The 25,691-nt window shown below is 31.7% G+C and overlaps 2 protein-coding genes across 5 annotated transcripts in view; one reads left to right on the forward strand and one right to left on the reverse strand.

Annotated features, from left to right (window-relative positions):
• Window positions 1-25,691, reverse strand: part of LOC111505295 (nephrin) — a 1,173,166-nt gene that overhangs the window by 724,611 nt on the left and 422,864 nt on the right. The gene's annotated exons all lie outside the window — the stretch shown is intronic.
• LOC111510642 (uncharacterized) lies at window positions 1,218-7,415 on the forward strand. 3 transcript variants are annotated; one of them, XM_074176030.1, is made up of 13 exons: window positions 1,218-1,561; window positions 1,981-2,093; window positions 2,199-2,352; window positions 2,553-2,732; window positions 2,805-2,954; window positions 3,044-3,190; window positions 3,274-3,420; window positions 3,671-3,766; window positions 3,879-3,977; window positions 4,035-4,205; window positions 4,304-5,291; window positions 6,033-6,889; window positions 7,002-7,415. In XM_074176030.1, exons 2-13 carry the CDS (start codon window positions 2,010-2,012, stop codon window positions 7,184-7,186), a joined length of 3,258 nt encoding a protein of 1,085 aa, XP_074032131.1. In that variant the 5' UTR covers window positions 1,218-1,561; window positions 1,981-2,009; the 3' UTR covers window positions 7,187-7,415. The 3 variants fall into 3 exon arrangements, with proteins under 3 accessions (XP_074032131.1, XP_074032134.1, XP_074032132.1); XM_074176033.1 differs by lacking the exons at window positions 1,218-1,561; window positions 7,002-7,415 and having other exon boundaries at window positions 1,615-2,093; window positions 4,304-5,098; window positions 5,242-5,291; window positions 6,033-6,168; XM_074176031.1 differs by lacking the exons at window positions 1,218-1,561; window positions 6,033-6,889; window positions 7,002-7,415 and adding an exon at window positions 5,415-6,021 and having other exon boundaries at window positions 1,615-2,093.

The following is a 25,691-nucleotide window of genomic DNA, read 5'->3' on the forward strand; positions in this document are numbered from 1 at the left end:
TTATCAGCAATCGAATGAACATTCGAATGTATAATCACTCGTATACGCCATTGTCAGTGACAAGACAAGTGACAGTTGACATTTTTAATTTTTGAAAATACCTAACCTCAACCTCCTAACGTATTACGTATTGTATTTTGATTTTTTTGTATATTTTCCATTTCCAGTCACTGTTTTTGAAATTTGATTTAATTGATCTTAAAAATAAGTCCGCCTAAGAAGTCGGCTGTTTGGCAAAATTTTACCAAAGTAAATGACGGAAAAAATGTAAAATTTAAGCGATGTAACAAATTATTAAATTTTTTTTGGTAATGCCACAAATTTCATACAGCATATATCCAGGCTTCACCCTCTTCAACAACAAGGGGATATTGAAAATGCTAGTGGGAATGGAGGTAGCTTAGTTAACGCAGATAGTAGTAGTTAATGCAGATAATTCAAATCAAAGTAAAGATATTCAGTCACCAAAGAAAAAGAAAATCAAACAAATCATACAATTTGGAGTTCAAAATCAAGAACTGAACTCTTGTAAAAATGATTGTAAAAGACTACAAGCCTTTTCGATAGTCGAAGATTAGGGTTTTATTGAATTCACGAAAAATTTGCAGCTTCAGTACAGAATATACCAATAAACCACTTTTAAAGCCAAAATACTTCGTAGCAGAGAGTTATTTGATTGTCCATTTTTTAAATTCATAATTTTTTATTTAATTTTACCTTGAAACATGAAACCTTATAATTTTGTTATTTTTATTGGTATCATACTAGGATTCAGAACTGTCAAAACCTAACCTAAAAGGAAAGTAGAAAATTCCAAAATTCATTCGAATGATTCGTCGACAATAATCGAGTATAATCGATTATTGTTATAATCGAGTATAATCGATTATTGTTATAATCAAATATTCGATTATTTTTCATTCGAATTATCCCACCACTAGTTGATATTCTGTTCGAGGGGAACATTGTGCATACTTTTCAAAGAAAACAAAGAATTATCAAAATGGCAGTCAGTATTGACATTTCTGCAAAAAAATAAATTTGTTTAACAGAACCTATACACCTAAAAACTATACAGAATTAACATATTTTGAATACTCTGAACCGTTACTTGGTGAAAATTAATAATACTATTCTTAATGAAATTGTATATTTTCACAAAATATTTTGTCAGACTATTTGCTGAAAGGTAAAAACATGGGCCATGTAGCAAACAACTACTTGTACGATTTTGATTTTTAAGATTCAGAAAAACGAGCGTTTTTCATTTGTTTCTTGACTACATTTTTACCTACCTTCACGACGGCTATAAATATTGGAACTTGGAAAGAAACGAGGTTGACAGCGATTCAATGTTTCAGACCGTTGAGAAATTTATTTTCTATCGTTCAGTTGATTTTGTTGAAGAAAAGTGCTTTAGTTGAGAAAGTTCCTTAGATTTTGGAAAAGTTGATTATTACTGCCGTTTGACAGTCACCGTTGACTAACCGCCAAGTCTTTTGAGTCACCACCGTTGCAAAGCCGTAGCTAAACCGCCGTCCCCGTTATGCAAAAACCCAAGGTAATATTGTTCATTTCATTTTCATTGATTTGTTTGATTTTATTGAGGATATTAGTGTTCTTTTTGGCTTTTCGTTAGAAACCGGATAAACTGTGCATTTAGATATTTTTTTCCCTGACCTTACTTAGTTATCTTCATCTTGTGCAAAGAATAGATTATACACTTGTGTACAGTTATCTCCCGCTAACGACACTTTATACTTCTGGAAATTTGACCTTGATAAATGGAGCATAGGCAAAAGTTGCGAAATCGCAGAATGCAAATTTCAGTAAGAAAATAATATAGCTCTTGGCAACCCCGACTTCAAATGATCATATGTGATTGATGATTTAGCCAACGTGATTTTTACCTTTTTTATTGTATTTCTATTTTTCTGGTTTATTGTTTTCTAACTATATGACGAAAATATTTCACTTTAGAATATATCGCTGTATAATCTTTCAATTGAATGAAAATAAATACAATAAGGAAAAGGATGGAAACGGATTGCTTCTATGAGGTCGAAAAGATATTGAAAAAACGTGTGAGAAAGGTAAGAAATATTTAAAGTAGTATATATGTATGCTATCAAAGTGCTCAGGCCTTACAAACATTTTGCTGTGGACATTAAAGAAATAAAATCAATTTTTCATTATAGGGTGTTGTAGAATACTTCATCAAATGGAAAGGGTATGGCTCCAAAAGCAATACTTGGGAACCTGGAAGTAATATACTTGACCATACTCTTATCAAAAATTTAGAATTCAAAAATAAAAGAAAGTCTAAAAAATGTAGAAAGACTCTTATTAGTGGTAAGTATAATTTCAAGTCTCTAATATATTTAAATCCAGCTTGTTTATTGGAATATTTAAATTTTCATACATTGACACCAAAAGAATTTTTAAATTTAAGGTTTTTAAAATTTTAAAAAAATATCACCTGTTGCATGGTAACCTAGAGTACATTTAAATTTTACTGAGAAATCAATTTTTGTGACACTATTTTAATGCAGGTGATTTAGCCAAGACTCATCTGAAAAATTCACCCAATGAAATATGGCAAAATGAAATTTCAACTAAATGTAATACTTCAATAGACTCTGACAAATCTATCGAACAAAAGCAACATGAACCCAAAAAAACTGTCAAACCTATTGTCATAGAACAAGATAGGTTTGGGACTCAAAGTACTGGTAAGCAAAATAGATAAAAATGCTTTCATCAAGAAAAAGATTCAGTTTCCTATATGATCTGTTGTCTTGTAGATATTGCTCCTGAAAAAGAAGAAACTGAAAATCTGGAGCAGTTATTAGATGGGAATATTGTCCTTCAATTTGAAGATGGTCTAGTTTTCAATTCCCAGAATTTTGAAAAAAATACAGCAGATCAGAAATATATGTTTACAGAAGAAATTGGTAAATTATTTTTATTTAGATGAAAATTTTAGTATACTTTTACTTGAATATATCTTTCCTAAGATATGTAGAATTTCAAATATTTTTAGATGAAGACTCTGCAAGCGTTATAACTGAAAATGTGAATCAAGTTTTAGAAGGAGATATTGCTGTAGAATTTGGAGGTGATCTAATTTTAAATTCATGGAATGCTGGAAAAACTGCAGATCTGGAATATATCTATACAGATCACATTGGTAAATTATTACCATAAAGATAAACAAATTTAATACATTTTTCTTAAATATGTTTCCTGAGATGTGTATGTCAAAAATTTTAGGTGAAGAATCGGAAAGAGATGGAGTTGAAAATGTTAATAATTTATTAGAAACAGATATTGCCATAGAATATGAAGATGGTCAAATTTCCAATTCAGAAGATGTTTTAAGTGAGATTAATCAAGAAAACATGTGCACTAAAGCATTTGGTACTTAATATTTCAGTTTTCATATGGTTAAATTTTATTTCTACTATTTACCACTCAACGAAGTTCATTCAGACTTTCAACTACTTTCCATACTAATTCTTTTCCATCGAATGTCAGATTGAAATTCCTTATTAGACTAAAATAACATTCTCTAAAATAATATATTTTCATTTTTAAATATTTTTCACTTTGTTTAATGTATGAATTTTTTCATTGGAACAAAATAAATTACCATATATTATTTTAACAGGTGCTGTACAATCGATGCCACTGGATAATAATTCAAATATAATTTATAAACACAAAAATCACACAATAACGTGTGATACCGAAAATCAGTGTCCAAGTGAGATTTTTTTTCTAATTGTAATTATAAATGTTCACGTATTTTTTTCATTTCAACCATTTAACATATGTGTATACTTGTATATATATATATATATATATATATATTTCAGATACATTGAAAACTGTTTCATTATTTGAAACTAACACCTCATTTGAAGGTGTGATTTGTAATCAAAGAGATTCAACAAATATTGGTGAAAATTGTTCAGGTAATTTTTCAACCATCGAATAAAAATGATTGTGTTACTAACTCAACATTATTGCAGTGATTAAACACAAAGTAGACTTCAGAAATCTTAACATCAATCCATCAAAAGAATGCAGTAAGCGGTATTATTGTATTTATTGCAAGAAAACTGTTACCAATTTTGGTAGACATCTACTTACAACGCATAAGAACATTCCAGATGTCAGAAATATATTAGAAAAACCAATAGGCAAGTATATATTTTTTCAACGAAATTTTTTGTATAACTTATTTATTTTAATAATGCAAATGATGAGATGTAATGTTTGGTTGCTTGAATATTTATAGGAGATCCTGAAAGACTGATGAACATTTGTGATATCAGAAGGAAAGGGCAGTTTTTACATAATACTGAACCAGAATGTAATACAGGATCACTTTTTGTCCGAAGAAGGCCTTCAAAAACAAAACAGAGAACTGCTGATCATTATAAACCTTGTCCACAATGTAAAGAGATGTTTTCTATATTGTCATTGAGAGTCCATTACCGAAAATGTTCAAACAAATTTGGAAAAGATAGAAATATTTTCGTAAAAAGCAGAAAGTTGCAAATGAAAATTCATTCAATAGCTAATGAAAAGCTAGTTGGAGATATTTTATGTCATAGTAGAGAAGACGACATTACAAAATCTTATATGTATGATGAATTATGTATCACTTATGGTAATAGATTGACTAGAAAATATAGAAATCACCATCATTTTACTATGATAAGGCAAAGAATGAGGGAAATTGAGAAATTCGTGTATGAATTTAAAAAAAGAAATCCTACAATAAAATGCCTCAGAGATATATTAGATCCTGAACATTATGATGAAATTGTCAACGTTATTAATTATATAGCTGGGTTAGATGAAGATACTGGTAGATTCAGGGCACCTTCTACAGCATACAGTTTAGGACTTCATTTGAAATCAATTGCAATATTTCTGGAAACTGAATGTATAAAATCTAGAGATAATATTAAAAGGGAATCTGTTAGAGATTTGCTGTGTCTCATGAGGGATGGATTCACAATAGATGTTAATAAAACAGTAGCTGAAAATCAGAGTGAATATAAAAGGCACAAAAAAATAAAGTTACCTTCTGCGGCAGACATAACTTCATTGAATAGTTATTTATCAGTAGGAAGAAAACAAGCTTTTGAATCACTAAAAAGAGAGTTTTCTCATAAAGCATGGCGTGACCTTGCAGGTTTCACATTAATTTCATTACAACTATTCAACAGAAGACGAGCAGGAGAGATAGAGAGGATTTGTATCAAAGATTACGAAAGGTAAAACAAATAAAGATTTTTATTAAATTACTATTGTAAATGATGAATATTTAAAAAATATTTTTTTGAGAGGAGAGGAAGGTTCAAATCATTACATACTATTTACTTTTTAATAAATTTCAGGCATACACACATCGAAATTTAGGTTCAAGTTATCCCTTGAAGCATTAATAAGGGAGTATTAAGAAACATTTTTTGAACTCGATATGGGTACCTCCTGCAAAACGGTTACAACCTTCTAGATCTCATCAGTGACGTGTCAACAACCACTCTTTACCAATGTAGAATCACAACAAGAAATACATAGAGCAATTTATTCCAACATTTTACAATTACAATACACGTTCTTCCAGCTCAGTAATGAAAACAGAAACATGATAGCCAGAAACGTAAGAATATAATGACGAATGTTGTTAATGTGTCACTTGTCTTGACCTACCTTTTACTGATGATACCCAAAATATCAAAACGTCTATTGAATCGAAATAAAAATGTCAAAATATGCACTTGCCAGTGTTTCAATGGATAAGTTGTTCATCATATTAGCCAGAAAAGTAGTTATTTCCTGAAATTCATTTAAAGTTAAATAGTATTAAATCATGTTATACATGTAAAAAATAATTTATTTTGTAAACTTTTTCTAATTCAATTCAAGAGTGGGGAGAGTACTGTATTTACATTTATTATACTTCATTAATAAGTCCTTGAATTGAATTAATCATTTTAATATTTTTGTTTCAGTTTTGAAGGGGTAGATATAAATGATGATTTATTGATTTCACTTACTGAAAGTGAAAAAATGGTAATCAAAAATTATGTTCGGTTTTACATAAGAGGTAAATTAAACAGACAAGTTGCTGTTATATTAAATATGGAATTTAAAAATTACATTGATATGATTTTGAAACATCGTGAAGAGTATGGTGTTGGAAAACAAAATCCCTATGTTTTTGGAATGCCTGGCAGAACCAAAAATACTTATTTACGTGCTTGTGTACTAATGAGACAATATGCTGTTGCTTGTGGTGCTCCCAATCCACTCACTTTAAGAGGAACTGAACTTCGCAAACAAATTGCTACAGCATGTGCAGTTAATAAACTATCTGAGCCTTTAGTAGAAGATATTGCCAATCATTTAGGACATCATATTGACATTCATAAAAACGTTTATAGACAATCTACTGCTAGGGAAATACCAACTATTGTTCAGATTTTGTTAAAAGCTCTGGGTGAAAATGAAATTGACACTGATATGTGTGAAGAAAATACTTTAGTACCCGAGGGTACTAATGAAGAAGAACTATGTCTGACTGTGGATACAGAAACTTCTTCGAATAATTTGTTGTTTCAAGGTAATGAATTACCATTATTAACAAATGTTTCTCCATCAGTCACATATCGAAAAAGATCATCATGGACAACGCCAGAGAAGCAGACAGTAAGAAAAAGTTTTGAATATATGATACAAACAGGAATTGTTCCAACATATTCAGAGTGCATAGAACTGCAAGAACAGCACCCCTTCCTTTCCAAAAGAACTCCACCACAAATTAAATCATTTGTGGCAAATGAAACAAAAAAACTCCGAAGAAAAACTAGTGAGTATCATAGGAATTATGAATTTTAATTTGTTCATGAATTTATAATTATGTAAAATGTTTTTGAATAGTCAGTGTTTAGGTTTTATGTACTTACACATATACTTTTTAGAGATAAGATCTTGGACAACTCCTGAACGTCAAATTGTCAGAACACAAATGAAAGAATTTTTAGATGAAAAGACCTTACCTTCTCTTTCGAAGTGTCAGCAAGTAATACAGTGTAATCCTGAACTTTCTTCTAGAAACGCTACGACTTTGAAGGCCTACGTAAATAATTTGAATAGAAAAAAATGATTAATTTTTTTTACATAAATTAAAATTACATTAAGGATGAGAAGTAGAAAATTTATTTTTAAAATTCACTAAAAAGAAAAAAATGTTTTTTTATATTATTTATTTCTTTTTATTTTCAATTTTGTTTTTTTATTATAGTATTATATTTTTATTTTCAACTTTGTTTTTTTTATTATGGTATTGCATTTTTGTTATCAACTTTTTTTATTATATTTTTACATTTTTGTTTTTAACTGTTTTTTTTTTCAAAAATCGTGCTCCTAAGGAATGTATATTTAAAAGAATACTTGAATCCTTATTCCTGTGGTCACTCCCAAATAATTTATTTTGTGTTTTAATTAAATCGTATTTATGAATCAATGAAAATTAAAGCTGAAGGAACTGAAATAAATTAAAGAAAAGACATATATTTAATCAGAAAGACGAACAGCTTAATGTATACAAAAGTGTGATAACAGGATGAAATATAAACCCATTTTTAATACTATTACAAAAAATTAAAAGATACAAATGCTTCGTAACGTTAAAAATTATTCAGAGGCATCCTGCTTTTAAAGATGATTTCAGTACTTGACGATTCTCTTGGTTTTTGTATATTTGAGATTCAGTCAATCTCCAGACTTAAAATTAAAATCCAAAATAAGTAATGAAGGTATATTAAAGATAGATATTTCATATGTAAAGATGTGCGTCCCAATGTTATTTTTCTATTTGTCTTTGGCACCTCTTTCAATCTAGAAGGAGCAGTTCTTTAAATCCTGAAAATGAATACAAAATTTTATAGTACTGGGACGCCACCCCAAAAATTAAAAAATCTTACCATATTTTATTACATAGATTTATATAAAATGAGCACTGCTCTCAAACACAAGAACTGCAACACTCTTCTCGATGCGCGTTTCACCAACCAAGTTGCTGTTTTCAGGAGATGAAGTAAACTGTTGCTTAATGTCTAATTGAACTATAAATACACCCGGCACTGAAGAATTTGATGCTTAAAAAGTTGCACATTCAACACTACTTTTGATTACCGTTTTGGTCAGTTTTAAACTTTCATTTTTTCAAAATCATAATTATAGTAATGTACACATTTTTAATTAATCATAGAGCCGTTTTACACTTTGCAATTTTTCAAGGAATTGCTGCAATTGTTATTGCGCGCATGCGCTGTGAGGGCTCTTCTATCAGCTGGTGCAATTATAATTGCCTCTAGAGAAAATGTATCCGGACCTAAATATTTGGTTATTTTTAGTGCTGCCAACTTCATAAAATGTTACTACACACTTTTGTCTGTATAATCTTTTGAATATCCTTCCTTTGATTGAATTTCATAGATTAATAAACTTGTTTTTGCCCATTCCAAATTTAAACTATTGTTCTCAGGTTATTTAAAGATATTTACTTTCAAATATCAATAACTATTTTCATTTTCTATCTTGGCAAGCCTGATTACTGTCAAAACATTTTTGACAACATATTATTTAATTTCCAAGTGTAAACCTAAAATTATTATTGCTGCAATGAAAACTGCCTCAATTAATTGCACGCAATAAGAATTGCGAAGTGTAAAGTGGCTCATAGAGAATAATTTCAGACGCAATTTTAGTAATACAATTAAAAAAAAAGTCGCTTTGCTCGACAGCGTTCGGTATTTCAAATGTTTTCGTTATATCTGTGTTGTCTCAACATATTTTAAAATTTTGGTTAGGTTTTAAATATGTATATTTTGAAAGAAAATTATAAATTACAGTTCTCTTATAGAAAAAACTACATCGAATCTTATGTAAAAACAAAGACCGGATGTTTTTGACAAATAATACAACAAATGTTAACTTGTTATTCCAGATGAAATTGTTGGTTTAACTTATAGTACAAAAAATATCTGAACAGATCATTTTTGTAATCCGGATTGTGACGTCAGCAAGGTCTGCTTAGCTCATAATTCAAATGTTGAATGCGAGAACTTCCTGTAGTGGGGAAAATAAGATAACTTACAAACATACAATTACTTGTCCTTGGTAGGCAAACACAAGAAATAAATTTGTCCGTTTGTTATGACATATCTGATCAAATAGAACCCACTTGAACCACTATATTTTTTCACTTGTCGACTGTACTGAATTTTATTTAACAAACGAATACTCATAATAATACTTCACAGATTTGACTGATTCGTTCAAATTTCCATCTCTTCTATGTTCAGTAAAAAACGTTCATAATAATTGTATATTGCAAGATGCAAATCGCAGCTACAATTGACCAGTTTCTGAATGGTAAGAATTTTTTTTTCTTTAACAGAAATGGTTAGGTCACAAATGTAACAGCAGTTGTTTAGAAAAAGTTATTAAAATTAGTTGACTACTAAAATAACAGTTTCGAAAAAAATATAATAGAAAGTATGATATCTTTTTTTTATTGTATTCGAATGGTCTTTGGTCCAAGTTGGCAACCTATAATTTGTTGTCAAACCACCATAACAGAAAATTGATTTTGCGGAGAAAATATTTTCAATGTGTTCGATACTGATAAATAAGACTTGCCTCGTACATTTTCTTGTTGTGACATTGTTTTCAGTTTTATCCTGTTGGTTTTAATTTTTTGTATGTATTTTTGTGTGAGGGTGACTGGTAGGAACTTTGAAGAACCGCAATTACAAATTGTCAAATTATGAGACATGAGACAACAGAGTTCAATTTCAGTCACTACATAGCATGTCTCTTATTTTGTTGTGTAAATGAATATCAATGCATACATTTCTTAATTTTTTAAAAATTTTATTCTGTGTTCGATTACATAGCATCAGATTGAAAAGAAAACAAATGTGAAGAATAAACTAACCCGTGAATTGACAATAGTTGGCAACACTGCTAGTGACTTGTTTCTGTTACAATCGAACTTATTGATTGTCAGGAAGACGTTATTCTCTGTTTCAATTGAGTAACTGAAAATGTAAAACGATTTACTCTGCTGAGGCAGTGGAAGTATGATATAATTGACCCTGTGATCAACAACTTCAGGTTTCAATGGAGTGAAAGTAGTCCATTGTCACCCGCCGGGAGCGCCAACCCCGGCGATCTTGTCCTACGACTCTTCTTTGTATTTAACCTACTATCAGAAAAAATTATATGATTTTGTAATTTACCTGACTGAAATTCACTATTGTTAATCATAATCAAATCATAATGGTATTTCTTTCAATTCCAATGTAGTTATTTTCGAGACTATGAGTATGTATCTTGTAAATGATTTTTAATCAATATTTGTATTATTCGATCCCTATATAAACTTATAATCGCCGTTATTTAAAAGTAGCTGAAGTTAGCATTATGTAAAAAAACAAAGGAAGTCGAATATGACGTTGTCTTTTACAAAAGTATGAATTTATACCGGTATACATTTATACCGTAGCCAAACATGACGGTGGACATATATATATATATATATATATATATATATATATATATATATATATATATATCACAGAGAGTGAAGGTAAGGAGTTTCTGTTCTGAAATTGTTAAGTACCTATTATCATATCACACCATAAATTTGGATCATGCTTTTTCTTTTGAGAATGTTGAAATTTCAGATTCAGAAAAGAATACTCAAAAAAGAACTTTCTTAGAAATGTGTCATATATTTAAAAATTCAAATATTATTAATTCCAGGACATACATTGAAAGTCTCAGCCTGATTTATACCTATCTCCTTTGGTTAAATAAAGAAAATGAATTTGATACCCTCTCTCTATTGCCGTGCTTCATTTGTGAAATTAATTTGGCATCTGCGTCTCCAGATGCGGATTTCTTCACATCAAATTTTGAATATCGAGGCAATTCCGAAAGAATCTTAAGTTTGGCCTCTTTCACGAAGAGGAGATCTTCAGTTGCAGTTGATAAAAATCTTCGGAATACGCAGATACTTCTTTCTGCTAGATTTTGAAATGAAAGCCAACTTTTATGTTCAAGATTTGCAATAAGAAAGGATGCGAAGTAAAACGCCAGCCGCGGGGGAAAAAGACGCGTTAATAAAATTATCTTCAATATATCCTTTATCTCATCTGTCTATTCTGTGATCAATATGCCCTCTTACAACAAGTGATTGAAATATCATTACAGTGTTACAGTTTAAAAATGCTGAGATAAAGCGGTTGCGGCGATACCAAGTCAATTATATGTCGCTCTTTCAAGAGTAACCGCTGCGGAAAACATATTTGTATATTCTACTGACAAAAAAGCGTGAACGTTGTATATAAAGACATTCTGTAGTATACTCAGTATCAGTGAATATTGCTGCATAGTGCACATCTAATTTATTCCTTCTGAATAATTGTCGCATTCAACAATGAGTTTTCCAAAAAAAAAAAACAAGTTGGGATGGTACGCTTCAATATCTGACTTCTTTGTCAAAGAGCATAGGATGTGTTTTTTGAAACGTTTTATTGTTCGAAAGATAACTCTTTTTGATGTTTCTGGCAGACATCATTTGAATTAAAATGTCAAACTATTACTTCGTAGCCTCCTATTTTTATATACATATTTGGTAAAAACAAATATAAAGCTCACTAGAATTCAACATCTACCAATGTATTATATTGAACATTACGATGATCTGGAAAGTATTTGACCTCAACATGAAGATAACAGCAATCGTAAATGAAAGCTAGTGAATTTCGTTGTTCATCTGTTGATAGCTACTCACCAAAGTTTCAGCCATTTTGGACGCCCAGTTGTTATGTAATAGTAGTTTTAGTGGGTTGATGTGAGTAATTTTATGAACTACCGACGAAAACATTGCCAAAGTTCACCGAATGGTACTAGACTACCACCGAATTGAAGTAAGAGAGAAAGCAGAGGTTATGATCATGTCAAAAGAACGTATTTGATACATTCAATCAACATTTATGCATGAAAGAAGTGTCCGCGCGTTGGGTGTTGCGTTTGCTCACGTTAGACGAGAAACGTGTTCAAATGAACATTTCTAACGCTCTGTTGGCGCAATTTAGGTACAAAAAAATCCTACCTGTTTCATCAAGACAACGCACCGTCTCACACCTCAGCGGGTGCCATGGCAAAAATCCATGAATTACGGTTTGAACTGCTTGAAAATCCATCTTACTCGCCATTTGTTTCCTCAACTGAAAATTGTTCTCGGAGAGAGACTTTCGTCAAATGAAGGCAATCTGGTTTGTGAATAACTATTTTGCAGAGAAGAACGCCGAGCAATATTTGGACGAGTTACAGTTAAAATGAGACTATTGAAAATTAAAAATAAAGTTCAAAATGTCTTGAATCTTTGCTAAGTCAAAAACTTTTCAGACTATCCTCTATTTCTTACATTTTTTTTTAATACTACAGTCGGTGAAATGATGGATTTATGTGATAATATTTTTATAGGAGATTTTGAGATTTCGCAAGAAACTGGTTCCAGTTCAACGTTGCAGGTATGGTAAAGCGTTCATTAGAGGCAGAAGTTTCCTTTATGTTGAAACGTTTTGGAACTCCCTGTTATGGATTGAGAATAGTTGACAATATTTCTCTCAAATGAAATCATTGATACAGTAACCTCTAAGCAGAGATATCTGAAACCATTGGTACTGTTATCAAGAAAAAGTAAGAATTTAAAAGGAAACACACAAATAAACTTGATAATTCAACACTTGATAATGCTGATGTTCTGGAGAGCTTCAATGTTCAAAGTCTCTTCAGGAATGTACCTGTTGATGAAACTTTTCAAATTGTAAGATAGAGGTTGAAAAATGAACGGAGAGATAGATATTAGATCTCCATCAGAACTTTCAATATTATGTATAGACTAAATCAATTTATGACTTTGGCAAGGCTATAGGTTTCCCTCCATATTTCATTTCGAGTAACATTTAAATGGATCATTTTGGAAAATATTTTATTGAATCTTACAAAGAGCTTGTTGGAGATATGTTGACGATGTCTTGCTATTTGGAGTATGAATCATAATGATATGAATGCTTTTTAAAATCACATCAATAGGAATAGGAACCAACAATGAAGTTGACAATAGAGATTAAACAAAATAGTCAACGTAATTTTTTTGGTGTAATATTGAAGAGGTCATCAGATTAACTCGATATATAAATGTTCATCGTAAGGAAACACATACTAATATATATTTCCACTGCACATAAAACCATCATGCTAGTGATGAAAAAGTTATGATATATTCACTTCATAACAGAGAAAAATCGATTTTCAATGAAAAAGTATTATTAATGAAATATATTCTAAACGAAAATGCTCATCAAGATTCGTTAATAGATTCAATAATGAATGCAATATAAATGGAGTGGCCCGTTACTTGATGAATATAAATAACACTGTCCATAATATTAACTACACAATTTTTAATTTGATGAAAATTTTTCTGAAAATTATGTTATTACCATCAAGTATATAACTGCAAAAAAAGCAGTCAATAGAGAACTGATTGACCCGACAAACATCATAAAAAACTCAACGAGCACCGACACCTTTCACAACTGACGATGTACCTTACATTCCAAGACTTTTTGGAAAAATAAGACCAATTACGCAAACAACACATAAGAAAAAAAAATCACATCTCTAAAATACTTTGTTCTTCTGGTGGAAGTTATATTGGTAAAACTTCGAGACCATTGCAAGCGAACAGCTCCTTGTAAAAGCTCCGGTCGAAGAAAAATATGAATACACTGATGGCTGTGTCTAAGGTTTAAATTTAATATCAAACTTAAATGAGAAAACCGCATGTTTTTCTGAAATGTGTATTTTCAATAAGTTGCTGTAACGTTTTTCCTGTTGAAAATTTTTTGTTTCTATGAAAACATTTCCACAGCACTTTCTCATGTAGAATTCAATAGTGTGAGAAAATTATTTTTTCAAATGAGATATCAATAGTTTGTTTTCAATGAGACGCTCTGTATATTTCTACATATTCCTATAGAGCTTGAAATCTCCTTTCCAAAAATGTCATCTTTGAAATACAGAGTTTTCAAGTTTTTTCATGTAGAATTCGAAATGCACATTTTGATCAAGTAGGCTTCGGAAGACGCGGCGATAAAACAGAAGTAAATTGTTCAGTAGAAGCTATAAAATGTTATGGAAGCTTTTCACAATAGTCATTGAAACGCTTGGTTTCGATGAAACTGATAAAAATTTATACTACATTTACTACGAATAAATGAAACTACAACAACAATAATAATAATGATTAAGAACAAATAATAAAAAATATTCCATCAGTCCATCAGTCAATGCCTTTCCTGAACGTTTTTTGCCGAATTTATTACTTCAATAGGAGTGAGAGATGCAACACTTTGCATCACTGCCGCTTCCAATTCGTATCCAGATATGTTCGCCAATTAAAAATGAAATCTTTCAACCTTCACCGTAGGTGAAAGTCTCTAAGACGTTGGATACCTCTCGTGATACGAATTGCTTGCTGCTTCTGTATTTTCCCCGGTTTGTATAAAACATACTATTATATCCTATTTTGTATATTTCATATTTCTCATTCGCATTTGTTTGATAATTGAACAAAAACCAGTAGTTCAAGAGCATCTTTACTGCTTTAATCAAAATTTGACAACTACCAGTAAATATTTGCATTCTGTTTTATCGTCTCATCGCCCAAAACCTACTTGATTAAAAGGTGCATTTCAAAATCTACATGAAAAAAGCTAAAAGCCCTGTATTTCGAAGATGACTGTACCAAAACATCAAAAAAAGTTATCAATCGATGAAGATTGATATCTCATTTGTTTTTCACACCATTGAATTCTACGTAAAAAGTATTTCGGAAATGTTTTCATAAAAACAAGACATTTTCGGCAGAAAAAAAGTAACAGTTAATTTTCGAAAATTCACATTTTCTAAAAATATGCTGTTACCCATTAACGATGATAGATATTGCTATGAGGTTTGCATCAATGAAATTTAAATTATAACTGGAGTTTCATCCCAACACCAAGTGATCATTTTCAAGAGCAAGATCAATCTTCCTCTTGAAGATGATCACTTGGGGATCGAAACACGTGTCCAGTAATATGGACACGTGTTTCCACCAACAAAGGTTCCAAACAGTGAATCACAAGTACTAAGTAGGTACCATTGACTTTGTCATAGAATCTGACCCTCAGGTACAGCCATCAGTTTTCATTCTATCTAAAAGAGTTTCCTTTCGAGAGTGTCCAATTTCGCCCAATCTGTACTACATCGAATGTTCCAGAAATCGATCATCTATATGGAATATTTCACATTGCAAAACACTACTGAAATCTAGTGAAGAATTGAAATGAAGAATTTTAGTAAAGAAAAAACTGCTAATATACTCAGATTTTCACCAATTCCAAAGACGGAGGCAGATTTTAGCCTCTGAAACATTAAGATAAGTATCTATAATTCCTTAGCTCTCATTTTAATATGCAAAATTATTAAATTTCACAACTCACTGATTAATAGAATATTTTTCTTTGGGAAAAATATCTTGGATTTACTTAGCGGGGTGGCCTAAAAAGTTCGCCGTTTACTCACGTGTATGAAGTTCTCTATTACATTTTCCATAGTTTTCACATAGTGGAAGGTGAAAATTTCTACCATCCTATTTTAATTTCTTTCTGAAATAATTTTGAATATGCAGTTATCTCCATTTGCAGGATTTCTAACTGGTAGCTCTTAAATTTGTTCACGATATAATGGAAAAGGCAAATGTTTCCATCAATTGACAAGTGAGGCTTCAATAATGATGACAACTTGGAAAATATATGGCCTGGAATGAACTTTGAATCAACGAAGTGTCCTTTGTTATAGAATATATATCTCTATAAAGTTTTAAAACTTGATTAAACTCTTTTCACTCTGTTATGAAGAGAGTTGCGAAACTAATAATGAAAGTTTAAAATCCAGCCATGACTGAAAGTAAAACAGAACTTAATTTAACTTCAGAGCAGGTCGTTTCGGCATAAACTATATCAAGAATTGTAAACACGTGCAAAAAATCTTCCGCTGTAAAAATTTCACTTATCGGTTTTCAATTTTCTAATAAATAGGAAATGTTACCTTCCCGTATACTAGAATGTGAGAACATGAAGAGGAAAAAATATAGAAGGAAAATGAACGCAAGGGAAACTAGTATGGATACGGGAATACCATAAAAACATATAATTTAATTTTCACTATGTGAATTATTGAGAAATTCAATTTTTTTCTCAAAAATAATTAAATATTTCAATTGTATTTTCGAAACTGACCAACTGATCTCATTTTCATTCCAATGATGATCGAAAATTCTCATTTTCAGTCCGAAAATGATTGATTAATTTCATTATCACTTAATAAATGAATGAATAATTTCATGTTCACTTGTAAAATTTTCGAAAAGTTTCATTTCCATTATAAAAACTTATTGAATATTTTGATTTATATTCCGAAAATGACCTAATTATTTCAATTTTACTCCGAAAATGATTGAATGATTTCAATTTCACTCCGAAATTGATTACAAATTTTCATTTTTACGTCGAAACTGATTGAATATCTCCATTTTTATTACGGAAAATGACTAAATAATCCTACTTACTCCAAACAGGACCACCTGATCTCATTTTCATCACTAGAAAAATGATTGAATATTTTCATTTTCATTTCCATGAAAATTACTGAATACTTTCAATTTCACTCCAAAAATTATTGAAGGATGAGTTTTTTCATCCGAAAATGAATACATTATTTCAATATAGCAATCAACAGAGACACTTTTTTTGTCCGCAAGCAGTTCCTGGTAAGCGATATCCAATCGTCTGCGGAATCAGGTTCACACTCAGATCTGAATGATATACCGGAAGAATCTTCATTGGCAACCTGTCAGTACTAGGGTGTTGATTACAGACACCCAACGTACCGTCTCAACCCGCCGCTTACATCAGCTCAAGAGGCGATTGAGTCCTCTAATTCTAAAAGTTATCCAAAGTTGAAAGAGCCATGACTATCGATTCGGATCAGATTTGAGAGAGAACGGCAAAGATTCTCGAAAATACTGCAGGAGATTGGATTCAGAAACCGTAGACATCTGCATCAAAATCCTAAATCGTCTATTCGAACTGCAGACACCCCTTCTCCAAAGGATCAGTAAACCTTAAAAGAAAGGATGAGGAAGGCAGCAAGAGGGAGTGGAAGAAATGGAAAAAACGTCCGGAGGAGAGTTATTCTTATAAGGCCAAGAACTCCAAAAACAAACATTGGAAGCCGAAGTAGGACGCGCTGAGAGAATTACCAGGTTTTTGGACAACTGGCAACATTTAACGACCGAAAAATTTGTTCTCAGTTGGATGCAAGAGTATGAACTCCCATTCAGCCAGAAATCGAAACTAACCAAGTTTTTTTTCTTTTGCTTGTCGTTCAACATAATTATCTGGAACCGTTAACGAAATTCTGAAAAGGGGGTCTTTTTTTGAAAAAAAAAACAAAGAAAAGAATCTCTTTTTTCTCATTTCTATGAAAAAAACCAAATGTAGACAACATATTCATTTTCAGTAGTAACACTATGACAATCAGGTTACCGAAAGAAAAAGTGAAAAGATGTTCAAATGTAATAAAACAGTGGTCAAGTAATTTTTTTTTATTCGTTCCATTCGAGTCATTCAGAACTCTCATTTCAATTCATCAAGTAATAAAAATAATATGTCGGGGGGCATACCAAAATATTGGGAAAAAATCTTTTGAGCTTTCAAACAACATCTCATATTATTAAAAAGTTTCAGAAATCAGTTTCATTGCACGAAAATCTTGATCGAAGTATATCTATGGATGCTCTTACTTTAAACTGGAAGAATTATCAGTTTTATACCTTTCCACCTTATTCTGTCACAACTAGAACACCCAAAAAGATCATTTTAATAAATCTGGGGGAATTTCGGTCTTTTCTGGATAGAAAACACAGCCTTCGTTTTTATCAATCGGAAAACTGAAAATTTCGAAATCAAACCTACCAAATTTTCAGTCCTTCCTCCCTACACGACACCTCATCCACTGAGGAAAACACCCTGGGTGCTGGCAAATCTTTCCTATATCTCCTAAAAATATCCCTTTTTCGATTCAAACAAAATTCCCATCACCGGGATCTATCAAATGAGCGAATGAATATTGTTACTAACTGTCATCGTTGACATGAGTAGATCAAACTCATTCCATGACATCAAGTCCAGATTTTATGAACAGATTGAGTGTTTTTCTCATAATGTTATTTAGACTTGATGCTGAAGAGCCGATAAGGCAAGTGTCTTACGGCGATGCATGACGTTATCCAGATGTGGTACTAAAGAGCTGATGAGGCAAGTGTCTTACGGTGAAATATCGGATGTCTACCAGTGAGAATGAAATTCACAGTTACAGCACCACTCCGAAAAAATCATAACTCATAGACAGTAATAGTTGAAAATGTGAAATTTCACAGAATTACACCTTAAGCATCGAGTCATGAACTGGTCCATCGAATTTTCGAAAATAATTTACATAGTGGTCGAAATTTCCACCTAAAATATAATATCGAGAAAACTGATGAAACACGATTTTTTCGAATGGAAACCATACACTATTCTATTATTTTCGGATACTACGAAAAAAAAGATCAAATTCATGAAGAATGTCCTATACCTGAAATACACCCCTGGCAACATATATCCGAATTTGGAAAATATTTGAAATGTAAATCAATCGAAGCAATACTAAACCAAGAAAGCTTCAAAAACAAATGAAGTTACAACACAAATATGTTAAAATTTTATGCGATATAATAGACGTGTATTTCGTAGTTTTCTATTTGTGTGCAAAATGTCTCGTTTGGCGTATTCTAATGAAGATTTCCTGAATTTAATAATCATTTATGGTGAATGCAATAAGATAATGGTCAGAACTTGTGTTTTTGCAGAAAGATTTCCAAATCTACACAGATCCAATAAAAATATTCTGAGAAACTGTCGTGATTTCGGATCATTTTCGTCTGTCATCAACAAAAAAACCACTCGTAAACAATGAGGACTTCGAGATTGTAGTTTTGGCCTACTTCACAGCCTATCCAGAAAATTCGTTGAAAGACGCAAAAAACTAACTTAGAATTTCATGTTCGTCAATAAACCGGATTTCAGTCAAACATAAGTGGCGCCCCTTTGAATATCACCAGGTTCAAAATCTGAAACCTGCACGAGTGGAATTCTGCGAGTGGTTTCTTATCTAGATACAGGAGGACCCTGAGTTCACGAAGAGCATGATATGGACAGATGAAGCCAAATTTGCCAAGAACGGTATAAACAACCGCCATAATGGTCATTTTTGGGCAGCAGAAAATCCAAAGCTTGTTCGCCAGTGCAACTTCCAGGACTCATGGAGTTTTAATGTTTTTTGCGCTATAAAGGAAGATGGAATTTTATGTTCATATCTTTATGAAGAGAATTTGAATAGCAATAGATATTCGCATATAATTAAGAATGTGGTTGGTGAATCCATAAGGCATGTTTCCGAACAATACCATTTCAAGTTATGGTATCAGATGGACATAGTACTGATACCGTTGCTGAGTTGTTGAATGGGATGTTCGAAGATCAGTGACTTTGTTATAATGGGCAATTTAAATTTCCTCCTCGCTCTCCAGACCTGACACCACCGGACTTATTCATCTGGGGATTTATCAAAGAAAATGTTTATGCGGATCCTTTGAGTGATAAAGAAAACATGAAACGAAGGGTTCTGAGAGCTTTCAATAATTTGATTCCTGACTCCATACAGAAAGCTACAAATAGTGGTATGCAAAAAAAATATATTCTTGTTCAGAACAAAACGGCAATGTCTTTGAACATGTGTTGAAATGAACCACAATATTATTTGAATCTAAAAAAATTATGCTGAATTCTGAAATTAAAGTAAAATCTAACCTTAAAAAATATAAACAGTATAAAATTACTGTATTCGATATCAATGAACGAAGATATAATTCACTCTGATAATAATTTATTTCAATCCATTCATTTTCACCAACGACAGAGTTGATATTAGTTCATTTGTTTTTGAAGCTTTCTTGGTTTGGTATTGCTTCGAATGATTTACATTTCAAATATTTTCCAAAATCGGATATATCTTGATAGGGGTGTATTTTAGGTATAGGACATTCTTCATGAATTTGATATCTTTTTTTTTTTCGTAGTATCCAAAAACAATAGAATAGTGTTGGTTTCCATTTGAAAAAATCGTGTTTCATCAGTTTTCTCGATGTTATGTTTTAGGTGGAAATTTCGACCACCGTGTGAATTATTTTCGAAATTTCGATGGACCTGTTCATGGCTTGATGCTTAAGGTGTAAAATTTCATATTTTCAACTGTTACTGTCTATGAGTTATGATTTTTTCGGAGTGGTGCTGTAACTGTAAAATTTTTCAGAAAAAATAAATATTTCGAAAACTAACAAATTAGGGAATAAGCTTTGTTATACAAAGTGGGCATAGAATAAATATGCTGAGAAATTCAAAAATGTAAATAAAATATAGGGTGTTCCATTTGAAAAAAGGAAGTTGTCCTCAACTTTCGGTATAACGGAAAGAAACCGGAAGTTGAAAATATTTTAGTTGAAAAGGCCATTTTGTAAAACCCACCACGACTATATTGCAAGTTTTTATTTTGAATCGTTCTTCATATATTTCTAACGAACGCTCGTCGTGAAAGACCCTGTATAGTGATCATGATTATGTGAAGAAATCTCTTCGGATGATGAGCAACTATCACGATAGCTATTATTCGAGGTGATAATCAATAGTTTAATTGGAATTCACATTCTAGTGGCTAGATCCACTTTTTGTTTTATTTTTTTATCGTATGACAAATACATTTTTCCATGACTCTATCGCAGTAGCTGATAGGCTTTATACTTCATCCATTTCAAAAGATGAGTTTTTCTTTCAGCCACTCAGTTGTTTGTTTGAGCCCATATTACCTCGATCGGGTTTAGCTCACAATGGTGAGGAGGGAGGCGGTGTACAATTATGTTCCTCTTACGAGCCATTTGGTCGACAACATATTTCTTCAACTGGGGTGTTTCCTTGCAATATTGAGTAATTGGATTTTTATTATATTATCGTCGAAAAGAAAGGCATCGTTAATGCCGGCGACAGACTTTGGTTCAAGTTTTTGTAAAATCCTTAGAAAACAACTTTAGAACTCTTGCGCGTCCATTCCCTCAAGGTAGTTGCTAGTTTTCTTGGACTCGAAGAATAACAAGCCGTTTTTAAAAACCCCAAATCGCTGTTTTTTTAGAAATTGTTAAATTTTAGATCCAAATAAATATAAAATATTCTGTCCTAATCGTTAAGTTGATGACACTGAAAATATTGAATCGGGAAATTCCAATAATTACTCAACAAGATATATGTCAAGACAATGACAAAAACGATAACAATGGTGATATCTCTGCTTTTTTTCATTTGTTAGATTTTATTCCTTGTGTCGCGAGATGAGTCTGTTTCCACAGGCGGAGCCGTTTACTCTTGTGATTTTTTTGACTGGCTTGTTTTTGTAGTGTTTTGATTTACTTTTATTCCTCCTTCGGTTTCGATAAATGATGATACGTGCTTCACTAGCTTTAATATTTTTCAATTCATTCCTATGTTTCACTATTTTATCAGTTTATGTGGAATTGAGATATTCGTTATTGTTGAAAAACTGTTTTGAATAACTTTAAGCATAAACAATGATTAATTGATTTAGGCTTTCGCATGCAAGTTTGAATATGTGAAACTACTTGCATCCGATTACCTCAGTCGGCTTGTACGGAAAGCCATAGAAATCCATGAACATATGGAAAACCACAATCGAAAAGAGGAGGTGATAACGCTCAACCGAATTTGAAATCCCATACTGAAAGATGCTAAGATGGCAACACTGCAATTCAATGTAACATCATCAATAGGTTATAACACTTCGGTCAATATCAACCCATCAACAAGAAAAGCGGGCTACCTGGGTGAACATAAATACAACTTACGAACCAGAAATTACTAGTCATCGGTGAACCATCAAGATGAATAAACCTCTGAAGAAGGCAGCCACTCGTGCTGGCGAAACATTAGGATACAATTCCAAACCACGAAGGACTTCGAACCCGAATGAAGATCGTAACAATGGAATCAAGCACGAACGTTTAAGCTGTTTCGAATTCGTGATATAAGACGATAATCGCTAGTTATTTTATGAATTCTGGTAATTTTTTTGAAAATACATAGGACATACGACAAAAACACGATATAGACACTTCTTGAAATGAGTTTTCAGATAAAAATAACATAATAATCTTAAAATATACTCATCATCTACATATAAACGTCTGGCAAATATTCTTTAAAACATAACCTCAGCTCAGCAATAAGAGCAGTATAGAAATATCTGCTTGTTTATGATACATGCGGCATTAGTTCTTTGAGATCTGTTTTATTTTTTTCCGAAGCGGGATCCCACTACGGTGTAATTGTTGTAATATGCTTTCTATTGCTAATCAGCCTCATTTTTCAAATGATGTAGTTGCACGTGTATTTTTTTGTCAGTTTTTTTTTGTGTACCTTGGAAGCTGTCTGACTTGTCCATTTAGTCTCCAGAAAACACTGCAACCTCTTGGGCTTATTGCGTTCATTCTCCCATCTTCTCATGACACTCATTCCATCAGTCTCGTTCCCTGTACTAGTTTGTACAGGTTCCGTGTTGGATGTTCGTCATATTCTTCTGGACGTAATTTTGTACGTCCATATATTGCCTGCCTCCTGTGATTCAGTGCCTCACATTCGCATAAGATGTGTAGAGCTGTTTCTATCCCTTCGTTGCATAATCTGCAGCTGAGGTCTCCGTTGTACAGCCTCATTGTCAGTCCTAGATAAATCTATTTTCAAAGTCATAGTGTTAGTCACAAAAATACCCGGAACAAAATTGTTGGTAAATAAGGATTATTTTGAAGTCTGGCTTATTGACTTACATTTCCTCTTTCTCGTTTTTTTTGTCCTCTGTGATTTTGTTTTTCCTTTTCCTTTTTCTTATAGGTGCTTGGCCCTTCATTGTTGATGGATTCTATTTCGGCACTCAACCGTGTATTGCTGATGGTTTCAATAGCGACACTTGTCCCTATATTGCTGTTTATATTTTCCGGGGCGGTTCGCTAGTATATATAAAAATGTTGAAGCACAAATTATTTGTTGGAACTTAAATGATAATATCAGGAGGTTGAATGATAATATCCGGAGTGTAATTCATTATTTTAAAATTTGATCGTATATGTCGAAAGTACCTCAGTGTTTCATCGATTTTATTTCATCAATGATATTGAAAGATGTCATATATCCAAGGAAAAGAGCGATTTCTGGAAAAGATATAGAGTGAGTGAGAGGGGTGAATAAGTTCCACACACAATGGAAGTATCTGGATGAATTTGAAGACACTGTCAAATATTTTTTATATTTCTAGTCACACCTATAGTTGTTAAATATATCTTCATGGTCTTCATTTTCAAAATTCTCAGATGATATTCATTTCATACAGTATATTAATTTCTATGTGATGAATCTGTTTTGAATTTCTCATCAACATAATATTCAAAAAGAACTCAGCTATATCGAGAAAAACACAGCTGAATTTTTTGACACGAAATCCTCTGAATCTTTTCAAATCATGAATTTAAGTGAATTCAAGCCGCTTCTCTAGTCGACATTTAGATTTTTCTAGGAACGCTTAGCAACGAGACTTACTCAACAAGCTCTCATAGGTTCAGAACAGAATGTGCAAATGAAAATAACGTTTCCAGAAATCCTCTAAAGTCGTCTTCGAATCGTTTGTATTCAAATAGGGCACGTACAAGGGTAAATGTAAAATTTCCGAAGGGAAAAAGGCAGAATTGGAGTGTCTCCTTTGGAAAATTTATAAGGGTTTCATAATAACGTCAGCAATTTTATTTCCATCAGCGATTGTTGTAGGTATAATTTCTCGAGTTTCGGGCTTCTCTCGGTTTTTCAGTAAGAGTTGTGGTGGTTGCCAAGAGATTTTCTAAAAAAAGGTACAGATGAAAACACTGCATTGACAGATTAGTTGTCTAACGAAATAAATTTTTTTCAGAAGGAAACGTAATATTTTCTGTCAATACAACCATTTTCTTTCAATGTGAGATTCAATTGAATTGGAAAAGGTGAATTTCGCAGGACAGGTTTGTCTTTATACAAAAAATATCGGAAAGGATACAAACCCTTCATATATATATATATATATATATATATATATATATATATATATATATATATATATATATATAAATCGGTGTAATTCGTGAGGTTGCAGTTCTCACGTTAGTAAGTTCTCCATATTTATATATTTTTTACAAGATATATAATCTTATTATTGTAGTTGTCCTGACGAAGGTGTGAAATATACCGAAAGCTTGACATATAACAAAGAGTTTTCTTTGTAACAGCCCAGCTATTGACTGCAACCTCACGAATTGAACCGATTTATAGTTAATCCAGTCACTAATGATTCTGTTATATATATATATATATATTTATATATATATATATATATATATATATATATATATATATATATATATATATATATATATATATATATATATATATATATATATATATATATATATATATATATATGCAGCTATTGACTGCAACCTCACGAATTGAACCGATTTATAGTTAATCCAGTCACTAATTATTCTGTTATATATATATATATATATATATATATATATATATATATATATATATATATATGTATATCATCTAAAGAAGAAGAAATGCCTGACGGAAAACAGCTACATCTCCGGCTAATATCACGCTGGATATTGAATTATATCCGACATACATGTATGCAATATACCTCACAGGGGTTAGTCTCGCAGATGTTTCTCGTTCATCTAGCATTCATATTCTCATACGTATGTATCTCTCCTTGATACAGTCTTCAGACACGGTTTGGTCTCTATTTAAATATATCACTACATATTTTTTTCCTTTATAGGTCTACAAAAGAGTTTGCGAATGCGTTTGTTTATCTTCTGAGGATAACTTACTGATGATATTTCAATGTTCAAGAAATCACATATGAATATAGTGATTGGAAAGCCGAATAAAACATACGATATTAATTCTTGAAAAAATGAATATGTTTCTGTTGAGAATTTCATTTCCCTCATATTTGCTTTTCACGAACATGTCGAATGAATACCCTGAGTTTTCACAAAATTGAAAGTTTCGCGGGCGAAAATAAATTCAAGTGACACCACAAACCGATGCGGTACGCACAATGAAGAAAAGTTGCAATTGTGCTGGTTTTGTTCCACGTAATAGGTTTGTTCTGGTTCTAACATCTGAAACTGTTTGGAAACTGCGCAAGACATGATGCGTACAAAAAAGAATCTCAAACAGTCCGAAATAGTCTCGGACACTTGGTTGAACCAGAACGCATTT

Source organism: Leptinotarsa decemlineata, unplaced genomic scaffold (genome assembly GCF_025532065.1).
Source record: "Leptinotarsa decemlineata unplaced genomic scaffold, Ldec_3_MD MMD2_tig00001393_RagTag_RagTag, whole genome shotgun sequence".
In the NCBI taxonomy this organism is placed as follows: Eukaryota; Metazoa; Arthropoda; class Insecta; order Coleoptera; family Chrysomelidae; genus Leptinotarsa; species Leptinotarsa decemlineata.